The following is a 14,590-nucleotide window of genomic DNA, read 5'->3' on the forward strand; positions in this document are numbered from 1 at the left end:
ATTAATAATTAACACTATATGCGCTTTCCTTCTTAGATAAACCAAGTCCACCAATCAACCTTACCCATTCTCATCAAACCAAGGCATCTGTTCAGCTTACATGGGAGCCTCCTCTGCAGGATGGAGGAAGCCCAGTATTAGGCTATATTATTGAACGATGTGAAGAAGGCTCAGACAAATGGATTCGTTGCAACATGAGACTCGCTCCTGATCTTACATACAAGGTATATTCATTAGCAGATTCTGTACAAAATTTCTCTAGTAATTGGAAATATAAGTGCAAGGCAAATTTATTTTTCTAGATCAATACTTCCCAAAAGTTTTATTTTTGAGACAAAGCCATCATTCAATTCATGTTTTCACAATTCCCTAATATTTAAATATTATAATAAATGAAAGAAGAAAGACAGAAAATATAAAACAACAAAGCTCAAACTTAAAATTGTATTAGAAATATTTCTTTTAAATCCATCTCTACATTCCTATGCTGTGAACCATCCAGATTGGTGTTTTACCATAAAGAAGTGGTCTGGGGACACCACCTGAGAACTGGAAAGTTATTTCTGTCTAATATTGTATTATGTTCCAGACTGTAATCTGCCCAATTATTAAATTTAGCTTTAAATAAGGCGTCTACATTTTTTAACCTGATTTTTTTTTTAGAATGTTAATTAACTTCTTCATGCAATTTCTTTATTGATTACATCAGGTGACTGGTTTGAAGGCTGGATCAAACTACTACTATAGAGTGTCTGCGGAAAATGCAGCTGGCATATCAGATCCTACTGAAAGCCTAGGACCTCTGACAGCAGATGATCCTCACAGTGAGTGTATATTTTAAAAACACACTGAAAATGAATCATTACATATATTAACAAACAGTATATAAAATTGTTGTATTTATTTAATTTCTGCAGCACCACCTTCCATGGACTTAAGTGCTTTCAAAGATGGCCTTGAAGTGATTGTCCCTGAACCTCTTAAAATACTTGTCCCTATCACTGGCTACCCAACTCCAACTGCAGTGTGGTCGGTGAATGGTACAGTCTTGGAAAGCAATGACCGTGTTACAATAGACACCACTGCAGCCTTTGCAAAGCTTGTGATTTCTCCAAGCGAACGCCCTGATAAAGGAATCTATAAATTAGAGCTTAAAAATACTGTGGTATCAGTGTCCGGAGAAATTGATGTCAATGTTATTGGTAAGTGCTAGTAAACCTTGTAATTTTATACAAGTATTGCTAGAGATATGTTTTATTCTCTTAATTAATTTATCTGAAACCTTTCTTAGCTCGGCCAAGTGCTCCAAGAGAGCTCAAGATTGGGGACCTCACAAGAAGCACTGTTAACCTGTCTTGGGAAGCACCTGAGAACGATGGTGGCAGCCCACTGACTGGATACCTTATTGAGAAGCGAGAAGTCAACCGCAAGACCTGGGCAAGGGTGTGTATTAGTACTACAATAGTTTAACATTTTTATTTTATTGGGAGTTTAGCTTTCTTATAGCTGAAAAGCTACACAAGTCTATTATTCATCTTTTTACAGATTCCTGAGCACGTCAAAAAAGCATAACAAAAGTAAAAGTTTTGTCTAAAAAGGCAGCCTAGATTAAGATGTCTCTACAACTATTAAGATGTCTTTACAGCTATGTTTTATAGACATTGGCTTTGGAATACAGCTAGATTTACTAAGATTTTATTTTATTATAGGTTATAGATAATGTCTTGGACCAGGAATTCACAGTATCTGACCTTATCCAAGGTAGAGAATATCTCTTCAGGGTTTCAGCTTGCAACAAGTGTGGACCAGGAGAACCTGCATACATTGATGAGCCAGTGAACATGTCTGCACCAGCAAGTAGGTCACAATTCATTCTATTATGTGAAAAACTCCAGAGTGTGGATATTAGTTTTGAAATACATAGTTTAAAATAACTAATGGTTTATTAAAATGACATGTTCCCCCAGCCGCTATTTCCAGTAGTAAGGAAGCACAGAGTTTGAGTGGTTTCTCTGGCACTTGGCACCACATGTATTTTGCTACACCGTTTGCTGATTCTGTTTCTCTTCTCTTATTTTAGCTGTTCCCGACCCACCTGAAAATGTTAAATGGAGAGATCCAACTTCCAAAGGAATTTTCCTTACATGGGAGACACCTAAATATGATGGTGGTTCACGCATTAAGGGTTATCTTGTGGAGAAATGCCAGCGTGGAACTGATAAATGGGAGATTTGTGGCGATTCAGTTACAGAAACTAAGTAAGTGGGATTTGTGGCAGAAGAATACATTATAGAACTCAGATAGACGTCCATTTTTTAGTTCATCTTCTAACATGGAAATGTCTATTCTTTATAGGTTCCAGGTGGACAATCTCACTGAAGGCCAGTGGTATGCATATCGTGTAAAAGCACTCAATAGACTTGGTGCCAGTAAACCAAGCAGGCCGACAGATGAAATCCTTGCTACAGATCCCAAAGGTATGAAGTATTCTAATATTATATGCTTACTGATGAAAATATGAATGCTTACGATGCATATACCAGATTTTATTAAAATTATCTTCAATTTCCTAATACAGAGGCACCAGAAATTATCCTGGATGTGAAACTGATAACTGGCATAACAGTCAAGGCTGGAACCAAAATCGAATTACCGGCTACAATTAATGGAAAACCAGAGCCTAAGATTACATGGAACAAAGCAGACTCCCTTCTAAGAGTTGACAATCGAATAACTATTGAGTCCAAACCTGGACACTCCACAGTTATAATTGCAGAAAGCAAACGAAGCGACTCTGGAACCTACATCATTGAAGCTGTAAATAGCTCTGGTCGGGCTACAGCTGTCGTTGAAGTTAATGTTTTAGGTATGACACTGTGTTCATGAAAGAAAAAGCTAAGGCATACACCAGTAACCTTTTTTCTAAAAACACTGAATATTATTTAAATAAACAACACTTTTAGTCATTGACTTTATTTTTCTCTCTTGATGAGGCACACTTAATATATATATATGTGTGTGTGTATGTGTCTGTGTGTATGTGTTTGTATGTGTTTGTGTGTATGTGTTTGTGTGTGTGTGTGTGTGTGTGTGTGTGTGTAAATTTTGTTGTGTACAGCACACTTATATTAATTCATTTTAATATTTTGTTTACGTGCACAGATAAGCCTGGACCTCCAGCTGCATTTGACATTTCTGAGATTACCAATGAATCTTGTGTACTGACCTGGAATCCTCCAAGAGACGATGGTGGCTCAAGGATTACCAACTACATTCTGGAACAATCAGCTGGAGACAGTAAAATCTGGAACAAACTGTCATCAACAATTAAAGAAACACGATTCAAGGCTGTAAAATTAACTCCTCTTAAGGAATACATGTTCAGAGTCAGTGCTGAAAATATGTACGGCATTGGAGAGCCAGTCCAGTCTATCTCAATGATTGCCAAGTATACATTTGGTATGAGAGCATTTATATTGCTTGTGCTATGTCTCAACTAAAACTTTGATCTGTGGAACCTATGGAATCTTACAATACTTCTTGTTGATTCTGTTTTATAGATCCACCAGGTCCACCAACCCGACTTGAACCTTCTGATGTTACTAAAGACTCAGTGACATTGTCCTGGAATGAACCAGATGAAGATGGTGGAAGTCCAATTACTGGATATTGGATTGAAAAACTGGATCCTGAAACTGGAAAATGGGTCAAATGCAACAAAACTCCAGTGAAAGATCCTACATACAGGTAAGCACCTTCAGTTAAAATGTATTCTAGTTGCATTTAGTGTAATTGAAATGAGTAAAATATATGCAAATACACATTTGTAAATAATTGCATATCCTATTCTTTAACAGAGTCAAAGGCCTTACCAACAAAAAGAAGTATCAATTCCGTGTTTTGGCAGAAAATCTTGCTGGCCCTGGAAAGCCAAGTAAAGAGACTGAACCCATCTTAATAAAAGATCCAATTGGTATGTTTCAATCTATTTTAGCAAATGAAACTGTAGTCACTTTAAATGACAATTTTGTTTAATATAATTATTTATTTACTGAATTTTTACTTCTAATCTAGATCCACCATGGCCTCCAGGCAAACCAACTGTTAAAGATGTTGCTAAGACATCTGCATTCTTGAACTGGTTGAAACCAGAGCATGATGGTGGTGCCAAGATTGATTCTTATGTCATTGAGCTGTTGAAGACTGGAACAGATGAATGGGTTAGAGTTGCAGATGGCATTCCAACCACAGAACACTTTTTGAAAGGTCTAATGGAGAAGCAAGAGTACTCTTTTAGAGTAAGAGCAGTAAACAAAGTTGGAGAAAGTGAGCCTAGTGAACCAAGTGACCCAGTGCTCTGCAAGGAGAGATTGAGTAAGTTTTGCCTAGTTTTTGTTGGAATTCAGACATAACCTATAAAAAGTCAATTTCCCAATAAGAACACTTAATCATGCAACCAACTAGTTATACAATGCAGTTAATTGTAAATGAGTACCTACTGTGCTAATGATGTGCGTTTTATCTCTTAGATCCTCCTTCACCACCCCGCTGGCTTGAGGTTATTAACATAACTAAGAACACAGCAGATCTTAAATGGACTGCCCCTGAAAGAGATGGAGGCTCTCCAGTTACCAACTACATTGTGGAAAAGAGAGATGTTAGACGCAAAGGCTGGCAGACAGTGGACACCACAGTAAAGGACATCAAATGTTCAGTTACCCCACTCTCTGAAGGTTCATTATATGTGTTCCGTGTAGCTGCTGAGAATGCAGTAGGGCAAAGTGACTACTGTGAACTGGAAGATTCGGTGTTGGCCAAGGATACTTTCAGTAAGTTTTCTTACATTTTATGAAATAGAATAGCAAAGCAAGACTTGTCATATTCACTGCTTCATTTTTTAAGTGAAAAACGTTTTTAAAGCTTAGCATATACATTTACAATACATGCCTTCTAATTTTTCAATTGTATTTTTTAGCTACCCCTGGACCACCATATGCCCTTACAGTGGTTGATGTAACAAAGAGACACGTAGAATTGAAATGGGAAGCCCCCAAGAATGATGGTGGAAGGCCTATTCAAAGGTTAGTCATGAAAATGCATAGATTAATATCATGTTCCATATATTAATTAAACTAGATTGCAGTGCTTATATTTCAACATTATTGCACCAACAGATATGTTATTGAAAAGAAAGAAAAAATGGCCACACGCTGGGTAAAGGCTGGAAGGACATCTGGACCAGATTGTCTATTCAGAGTAACAGATGTTATTGAGGGCACAGAGGTTCAATTCCAGGTTCGTGCAGAAAATGAAGCTGGTGTTGGTCATCCAAGTGAACCTACAGATATGTTGGCCATTGAAGACCCTACAAGTAAGTAAAGGGAAAACAGAAAGTATAGGGATAGTAAATGGTAAATTTTGAAGCATTTGCAGGAGAGTTTCCAAATTATTCCTAAAATGTCTCCATTTATTTTTAGGTCCCCCATCACCTCCTCTTGAGTTACATGTTACTGATGCCAGCAGAAACCACATCTCCATTGCTTGGAAGCCTCCAGAGAGAAATGGTGGTAGCCCCATTATTGGATATCATGTTGAAGCATGTCTAGCAGGCACCGAAAAGTGGATGAGAATCAATTCTCGACCAGTTAAAGACCTCAAGTACAAAGCTGAAGAAGGCATTATTCCTGATAAAGAGTATGTCCTTCGTGTTAGAGCTGTCAATGCCATTGGCGCTAGTGATCCTTCTGAAATTTCAGAGAATGTGTTTGCTAAGGATCCTGACTGTGAGTATATTATTCACTTCTTAGTGCTTTACATAAAAAAAAACAGTAAAATTCTCCCATTACAAGATATTTATATGCATTTTATTGTTTCCATATAGGTAACCCAACAATTGATCTGAAATCACAGGATATTGTTGTTATAGAAGGAGAAAAACTTAATATTCCAGTGCCATTCAGAGCTGTTCCAAAACCAACTATTAGCTGGCATAAGGATGGAAGGGAAATTAAAATCGCTGACAGAGTAACAGCCAAGAGTGACTACATATCTGCCACTCTAGATGTGTCTAACGTCGTACATGCAGATGCCGGAGTCTATACTATTACATTAGAAAATAAAATTGGATCTACCACAGGCTCAATTAATGTTAAAGTCATAGGTAACTGCTAGCAATTTGTAGCAATATTTGGTGTCATTAATGTAAAAAACATTTTGACAATGTTATTGTATGTATTTTACAGGGTTACCTGGCCAATGCAAGGACATCAAAGCAGCTGACATTACCAAGAATACTTGCAAAATTTCTTGGGAGCCTCCAGAATATGATGGTGGAACCCCTATATTACACTATGTCCTTGAACGCAGAGAAGCCGGAAGAAGAACTTACACACCAGTGATGTCTGGAGAGAACAAATTAACATGGAACATAAAAGATCTGATACCCAATGGAGAATACTATTTCAGAGTCAAGGCCGTAAATAAGATTGGCGGAGGGGAATATCTTGAACTCCGAAACCCCATAATTGCAGAAGATGCTAAACGTAAGTTATCAAATAATTGTAGATAACTACAATACATAGGATTATTTACACTGATGTATTGATTGTTTGTCATTATGATTTTGCAGAGCGCCCAGATCCACCTGTTGATCTTGATACTCACAATCCAAGTTCAAAGTCCATAACTCTGACCTGGAAACCTCCTCAGTATGATGGAGGCTGCAAGATTATGGGCTACATCATTGAAAAGATACCCAAAGGCGGTGAAAAGTGGGAACAATGCAATGACTGTCTAGTACCTGTACTGTCCTACACTGTTAAAGGTTTAGAAGAGGAAAAAGAATATCAGTACCGTGTACGTGCAGAAAATGCTGCTGGAGTTAGTGAGCCTTCTCGTGTCACCCCAGGAATTAAAGCTGTGGATCCTATGGGTAAGCTCATAAAAATTAACAACAATACCAAAAAACATGGAACAAGATTTACAAAATTGCAAATTTCAAAATGTAAGCCAATCACATATCAATTAAAACAATTTTATGTTTATGTTTTGTCAACTAGATCCTCCAAAAGTGTTCCTTGCAGGCAATTTGCAGTCTGGACTCTCTGTGAGACAAGGAGACGAGATTACATTGGATGCACGTATATCTGGATCACCATACCCAACTATTACTTGGCTAAGAAATGATGAAGTAATTAGACCAGAGGAGATAAAGAAAAGAGTGGATAAAATACTACCTCGAAGGAGGAAAGACGCAGTTGTTGTGGATGAGCCATTCTACCTTAGTCTGCCAGAGCGTTTGACTGTTGACAACAGTAGACATGGAGAATCTGAGGTGTCTGTCAGAGATTCAATTCGGGCTGATTACGGCACCTTTATGATCAGGGTTGAAAATGACCATGGTGTTGCAAAAGCTTCATGTGAAGTAAATGTATTAGGTAAGTTAAAATATCTCATGTTCCAGAAATATAACTAATGCAAATAATATCAATGCCACAAAAAATAATGTTCTTCTCCCTATAATTCCTTAAAGTGTTTTATGGTAATCTAATTTAAATCATTTACGTTGCTTGTACTGCAACTTACAGATATACCAGGTCCTCCTGTGAACTTTACATTTGAGGAAGTTAGGAAGAACTCTGTTATATGCAAATGGGAGCCTCCCTTGGACGATGGTGGTAGCGAAATCTTAAACTACGTCTTGGAGAAGAAAGACAATTCGAAGGCTGAAATTGGATGGGTCATTGTGACATCTACATTAAGACACTGCAAATATCCAGTCACCAAACTTATTGAGGACAAAGAATATATCTTCCGTGTTACAGCTGAAAACAGATTTGGCCCTGGACCACCGTGTGTGTCTCAACCTCTTCTTGCTAAAGATCCATTTAGTAAGTGCTCTTTGCCCCTGCTAAGGGATTTTACATGTAGCAAATAATAATATTTGTTTTACTTAAAAAAAATAGCAACTATATAAATGGATGTGCCTGTTTACAGCTCCTCCAGATGCACCAGAAAAACCAGAGGTTGAAGATGTTACAGGCAGCACCATGTTGGTGAAGTGGCAGGAACCCAAAGATAATGGAAGTCCTATTATAGGATATTGGATTGAGAAGCGTGAAATAAACAGCACTCACTGGGCTCGTGTCAACAGAAACCTACTCAACTCACTAGAAGTCAGAGCTGAGGAACTTTTAGAGGGTCTTACATACATATTTAGGGTGTGTGCAGAAAATGCAGGCGGTGTTGGAAAGTTTAGTGTTCCATCTGATCCAAAGACTGCACAGTCTCCAATACGTAAGTAACAAAACATATGAGTTGAACTATATTTTCTCCATGAAACTGTATCTTACCCCCCCTAAATGGCTTCTTTTCTCATAATTAGTGCTTCCGGGACCACCAACTCCAAGAGTTATTGACACAAGCTCATCTGCTATCGATTTAGAATGGGATCCCCCTCTTTATAATGGAGGTGGGGACATTATAGGCTACTTTGTTGATAAACAGCTGATGGGCTCCAATGAATGGTCTCGCTGCACAGAACGGCCTGTTAAAATTCGCAAATACACTGTCAAAGGCATTAGAGAAGGCGCAGATTACAAAGTTCGTGTGAGTGCAGTCAATGCAGCTGGGGAAGGACCTCCAGGTGTAACTGAACCCATCACAGTCCTTGAACCTCAAGGTATGTCTTTTTTCCTGCAATTAATATCTAGTGAAGATCCAACAATGTCTGCCACATTCATATAATCATAAATTGTATGTAATTGTATGTTTATTTTTATTCACCTTTAGAACCTCCAATCGTTGAATTGGACCTTTCCGTAAAAGACGGTATCCAGATTCTGGCTGGCCAGACTCTAAACATCCCTGCCACTGTTTATGGACGCCCTGCACCTAAAATTGAATGGTCTATAGAAGAGAGTGAACTTAACAAAGAGAAGGCTGAAATAGTTAATGTTGGAAACTCATCTGTGCTTACTATTGTAAATGCAGAAAGGAAGGACCATGGGAGGTATATTATTACTGCCAGCAATGAAAGCGGTACCAAGTCTGCTGCAACAAGAGTTGAGATCTTTGGTAAGAAATTTGTTTCTTAAGTATAGTACATAACTTGAATGTCAGCAATTTGTTCTTTCTAGAAAGGGAAACTTGAAAAATCTTATGTTTGATTCTTACAATGTACTGCTTTTTCAGATGTTCCTGGGCCAGTTACTGAATTGAAACCAGTGGTGGTTAACAGAAAGATGGCTCTACTGAACTGGTCTGATCCTATTGATGATGGTGGAAGTGACATCACAGGCTTTATAATTGAAAGAAAAGACGCTAAAATGCACATTTGGAGACAGCCAATAGATACAGAAAGATCTAAGTGTGATATTACAGGTCTTCTAGAAGGGCAAGAATATATGTTCCGTGTCATGTGCAAGAATAAGTTTGGCTGTGGTCCACCTGTTGATTTGGGACCAATTCTTGCAGTTGATCCACAAGGTAAAGTAGACAAATATTTCAAATATTAAAATTGGTTTTGCATTTTGTTTTCAACGAAGCAGATTTGAAAAAACACTTGAGTTTTCAATAAAAGGTTGCTTCACATCAAATTGGAGTGTCGGTTGACACTTTGATATTTCTCTTGTAGGCCCTCCTGGTTCACCTGAGAGATTCACTTACACTGAGAGAACTAAGTCATCAATCACACTTGATTGGAAACCTCCTCGTAATGATGGTGGCAGTCCAATTACAGGTTATATCATTGAAAAACGACGACACGATGCCACAGAGTATGAGCGATGCAATAAAAGACTCTGTCCAGACACATCTTTTCTAGTAGAAAATCTTGCAGAATTGCACATGTATGAATTCCGGGCCAAGGCTGTAAACGAAATTGGTGAAAGTGAACCCTCTCTACCTCTTAATGTAGTCATTCAGGATGATGAAGGTACATTTCATAATTTGGCTAGAAATTAAAGTTATGTTAAACATTTTTTCGGTTGAATACTTAGGCAATTCTTTATTTTATATCCACTCCTATACCTAGTTCCTCCCACTGTCACTCTTCGCTTGGCTGTTAGAGGAGACACCATTAAAGTTAAGGCAGGAGAGCCTGTAAACATCCCTGCTGAAGTGACTGGTCTTCCAATGCCAAAGATAGAATGGACCAAAAATGAAGTGGTGATTGACAAATCAACAGCAGCCCTGAAGATTGGCAAACAAGAAGTTTCAAGGAGTGAAGCTAAGACAGAAATAAGCATACCCAGTGCACAGAGGAGTGATAAAGGATCCTACACAGTTACGGCATCCAACCGTCTCGGAACTGTTTACCGCACTGTCAGTGTGGAAGTGTTTGGTAAGTATTTACTGTCAGTTTCCATAGATAATTTTTCATTGTTTCCCAAATACACATTTTTTGAAATTAATTTATTTACAAAGATCGCCCTGCACCACCAAGAAACCTGGCAGTTACTGACATCAAAGCTGAATCCTGCTACTTGATTTGGGATGCACCAGTAGACAATGGTGGAAGTGAGATTACCAACTATATCATCGACAAACGAGATGCAAGCAAGAAGAAATCTGAATGGGAGGAAGTTTCCAACATTGTAGTTGACAGAAGATACGGGGTTGGTGGATAATTTATCTTGCCACATATTTTATCCTAATTACTGAAATATTACTAGCCATTATTTAAAAAAAAAAAAAAATTATCTATATTATTCCATTAAATTTATTTACAAAGGTGTTTTTATAACTACTATTAGTACAGAATAGAACATTTGACCTGTATTGTATATTTTTATAGTATTAAACAGTAATGTAAAACAGTGATACAAGTTGTTAAAAGGTGCTTTTCATTCATTATTTCAGATCTGGAAGCTTACAACTGATGGAGAATATCAATTCCGAGTTAGAGCAGTTAACAAATATGGTATCAGTGATGACTGCTTGTCAGACAAGGTAGTAATAAAAGATCCATATGGCCTTCCCGGTGCTCCCAAAAAACCTAAAGTTTCTGAATGTACCAGATCCTCAATGCTAGTGTCCTGGGAACCTCCTTTGGATAATGGTGGATCTCCAATCTCTGGCTATTGGCTTGAGAAGAGAGAAGTTGGTGGTGTATATTGGGGTCGTGTGAACAGAGCTCCAGTCACAAAGCCTGCTGTGAAAGGCCTGGAATTCAATGTACTGCGCTTGATTGAAGGTGTACAATACCAATTCCGCGTTATGGCTGTAAATGCTGCTGGAGTAGGCCCTCCCAGTGAACCATCAGATCCTGCTTTGGCTGTAGACCCTATCTGTAAGTACAAGTTGTATGAGGACAAGTTATTGAGAAATACATATTTAAGCTACTCCATATCTCTTTTAATTATTCCAAAAACGTTGCGTAATCATCTTTGATTTAAAAACATGTAACTAAACTAAAGAACTAAAAAACAGAAGCATCATTCTGATATTATAGACTTTTTTCATTTTAATTACATGTGTAAATATACATGAGCCTATATAGGCCACACAGACTACTAAGTGTGCTCATAGACACCTAATTCCAAAGAACATGTTACAATAGATATCTTTATTAAAGTGTAATAAGGGTATCATAGGCCTTTAAACTAGATCTAAAATGAACATGTACATGTTTAATGGTATTAAAAAATCATTGTATCCATAAACCCATTTTTTTATTTTGGTGAAAAAATATTTTTTGCTTATTTCAAAAGATGTGCCAGGTGCTCCATCTTGCCCAGACGTGAAAGATAAAACCAAGTCAAGCGTGTCTCTGGCCTGGAAGAAACCAGATAAGGATGGTGGTAGTCCAATTAAGGGATACCTTGTTGAAATGCTAGAAGAAGGCACTACAGATTGGAAGAAGGTCAATGAACCAGACAAGCTGTTCCCTACTTGTGAGTGTGTAGTACCAAACCTGCAAGAACTTAAGAAATACAAATTCAGAGTTAAAGCAGTCAATGCTGCTGGTGAATCGGAGCCAAGTCTTGCTACTGGAGAAATACCAGTGAAGGAAATTCAAGGTAAGAAATAAAGATATGTTATCTAGTTAAAGCAAAATGTTCTTGAAGTTGTAAGGTTAAATCTAAACTTTGATGTAATTACCTTCTTGCAGAGGAGCCTGATATTTCAATTGACTTGAAAGCACAAGACCTTTTGAACTGTCGTGCTGGTTCCACAATCAGAATTACAGCTGTCATTAGTGGTCGCCCTGTACCGAAAACATCCTGGGAGTTTGAAGGTGCAGCAAAGAAAGAGATAAAGGTAAGACGATTGGGCCTAATATGCATTCCAATGTGGATTTATTGATGAATACAGATATCTTATAGTCTCTATTTATTTAATGATGTCCTGATCCATGAGAACACCCTCTAATCTGGCTCTTGAAGATTAATTGCTTTAACTTACCTTTTGACTTCTACAAGATAATTTGGAATGGCTGTGGACACTTCTTTATGCATTTATGTATCTGTTACTATATACGTAGTGTCTTGACTGGTTTGTGGGTTTTTTCTTCTCCTGTATAGGATCAAGTCCACAATATTCCAGTGGATTCTCAGGTATGTAATTATTATTTGTTTCTTAATAATATAAAATGCTTGTAAGGTATTGCAGCTTATATCTTCTAAAACAGTTATAGTAAATCGCTATTTTTTTCCTTTATTTTAAAATAAATGTTATATTCATATATATATATATATATATATATATATATATATATATATATATATTCTCACTGTAATGTTATGTATTAATTGAATTTACAAACATCTTTTTGTTTGCTTAATTAAGATAAAATCCTGTGCTTTTCTTTTGGTTGCACATTGATATAAATATATTTCTCTTTTGGTTGGAAAATCAGGCAAGATTAGGGAAAATATTTTTTTTTCAACATTCTGTTTGTAACTTTTACACAGTTAGTGCAGACAAGTGACTGTAATTTACCTAATATTGTAATCAGCTGTAACTCCTATATTTTATTTAAAATTTTAAGTAGTGAAAGGGATATATTTTTTTAAATCCTTTTATATAACTTGAGGAGAGCTTGGTTTGTTTGATTAATCCCCCCTTTTGTCAGCACTCAGTTTAACCTGGATATAATAGAGCAATTTCTGTTAGATTCAGTTTACATGCATCCAATATTTTCAGCAGACAGGAGAGACCCAATAGAGTCCTCTTCTACACTGCCATATAACCCCCTGTCTTTTGCTGGAGGAATTTCTTGTGACATCAGAGGATTTCCTGTTCAGAGGAGGAAGCAGTAAATTTCATCATTCAGTTCTTGGCAAATTCTCTACATTCTTGAAATGTCAAAATAGCATAGGGATCATTTCTTGCGTTTCATTTTAAAACAGAAGTATAGGGCTAATTAGCCACTACTGTGCAATTTAAAGCCAGCGACTCATTAATGTATACATGCCTTGGAGCTTTTAGAAGTCTAACAACATCTTCTGAACATGTTTAGGTTGAAGCAACAGACACTACTTCAGTTGTCATTATTCCTACATGCAACAGAGAACACTCAGGAAAATACAGTATCACAGCAAAGAACAAAGCTGGACAGAAAACAGTCAACGTCAGAGTCAATGTCTTGGGTAAGATTATACAAAGCTATGGTTACAATGTAAATGTGGAATACAAACTATCAGACATCTAGCCAGAAGTATTATGAGAGTCAACATAACTTTTCACTGACAGGAAGGAAAAGTCCAGCATTAGAAATCTTGTCGTAGGACAGAGAATGAAAAACGTGGTGTTTATAAAATAATTTGTATCTTACAGATGCTCCTGGGCCACCAAAAGATCTCAAAGTTAGTGATGTTACAAGGTCCACTGCTAAACTTACATGGAAAGCTCCTGATAATGATGGTGGAGATAGGATCAGAAACTACATTGTTGAAAAGAGGACAGTTGAAGGAAAATCATGGGGCAAGGTCACTACTGACTGTGCAGGTACTTCATACACAGTACCCGACCTCATTGATGGACAGGAATACTTCTTCAGGGTTACAGCTGAAAACCGGTTTGGCACTGGGCCACCTACTGTAACCATCCAGAGGACAAGAGCAAGAGATCCAATACGTAAGTGTATTGAAGTATTGTTAAAAATGTTTAGTAAACTGAAGTACAGTATTTATATGATTTGAATACGTTTTGATACTTAGTTATCACTGTTGATGAAATACTATATGATATATAATAAAGACAATAATTATATTCTGCCTGTTTGCTTCAAAAGATCCACCGGAGCCACCTACCAGGCTTAAGATTGGTCTTGTGACAAAGAATTCAGTGGCCCTATCATGGAGACCACCAAAGAACGATGGTGGAGCACCCGTGACCCATTATATCATTGAGCGTTTAGTCTGGGATCCCACAGGAGAGAGCAAAGAGACATGGAAGCAGTGCAACAAACGAGATGTGGAAGAAACAAATTTCACTGTTGAAGACCTAAAGGAAGGTGCAGAATATGAGTTCCGTGTTAGAGCTGTAAATGAGGCTGGACAGAGCAAACCATCTTCAACTGCAGGTCCAGTGGCTGTGAAAGACCAGACATGTAAGTATTATATGCAAAGTAAAATATTTTATTTGT

General features: G+C 37.4%; 1 protein-coding gene across 24 annotated transcripts in view; it reads left to right on the plus strand.

Annotated features, from left to right (window-relative positions):
• Positions 1-14,590, plus strand: part of TTN (titin) — a 252,740-nt gene that overhangs the window by 168,532 nt on the left and 69,618 nt on the right. For all 24 annotated transcript variants that reach the window (XM_075180515.1, XM_075180537.1, XM_075180524.1 and 21 more), the window contains 35 exons: positions 37-224; positions 710-824; positions 918-1,202; positions 1,292-1,443; positions 1,710-1,857; positions 2,081-2,258; positions 2,356-2,477; positions 2,579-2,866; positions 3,163-3,459; positions 3,561-3,747; positions 3,858-3,973; positions 4,075-4,374; positions 4,530-4,829; positions 4,976-5,081; positions 5,175-5,371; positions 5,478-5,783; positions 5,882-6,160; positions 6,243-6,542; positions 6,629-6,931; positions 7,059-7,436; positions 7,587-7,889; positions 7,996-8,295; positions 8,384-8,680; positions 8,791-9,075; positions 9,193-9,486; positions 9,635-9,934; positions 10,034-10,342; positions 10,426-10,616; positions 10,861-11,290; positions 11,712-12,020; positions 12,113-12,261; positions 12,525-12,557; positions 13,463-13,592; positions 13,780-14,079; positions 14,237-14,554. In XM_075180515.1, coding sequence (XP_075036616.1) covers positions 37-224; positions 710-824; positions 918-1,202; positions 1,292-1,443; positions 1,710-1,857; positions 2,081-2,258; positions 2,356-2,477; positions 2,579-2,866; positions 3,163-3,459; positions 3,561-3,747; positions 3,858-3,973; positions 4,075-4,374; positions 4,530-4,829; positions 4,976-5,081; positions 5,175-5,371; positions 5,478-5,783; positions 5,882-6,160; positions 6,243-6,542; positions 6,629-6,931; positions 7,059-7,436; positions 7,587-7,889; positions 7,996-8,295; positions 8,384-8,680; positions 8,791-9,075; positions 9,193-9,486; positions 9,635-9,934; positions 10,034-10,342; positions 10,426-10,616; positions 10,861-11,290; positions 11,712-12,020; positions 12,113-12,261; positions 12,525-12,557; positions 13,463-13,592; positions 13,780-14,079; positions 14,237-14,554 — 8,493 coding nt within the window. The remainder of the gene's footprint in view (positions 1-36; positions 225-709; positions 825-917; positions 1,203-1,291; positions 1,444-1,709; positions 1,858-2,080; positions 2,259-2,355; positions 2,478-2,578; positions 2,867-3,162; positions 3,460-3,560; positions 3,748-3,857; positions 3,974-4,074; positions 4,375-4,529; positions 4,830-4,975; positions 5,082-5,174; positions 5,372-5,477; positions 5,784-5,881; positions 6,161-6,242; positions 6,543-6,628; positions 6,932-7,058; positions 7,437-7,586; positions 7,890-7,995; positions 8,296-8,383; positions 8,681-8,790; positions 9,076-9,192; positions 9,487-9,634; positions 9,935-10,033; positions 10,343-10,425; positions 10,617-10,860; positions 11,291-11,711; positions 12,021-12,112; positions 12,262-12,524; positions 12,558-13,462; positions 13,593-13,779; positions 14,080-14,236; positions 14,555-14,590) is intronic.

The sequence above is a fragment of the Mixophyes fleayi genome, chromosome 7 (genome assembly GCF_038048845.1).
Source record: "Mixophyes fleayi isolate aMixFle1 chromosome 7, aMixFle1.hap1, whole genome shotgun sequence".
Classification (NCBI taxonomy): domain Eukaryota; kingdom Metazoa; phylum Chordata; class Amphibia; order Anura; family Limnodynastidae; genus Mixophyes; species Mixophyes fleayi.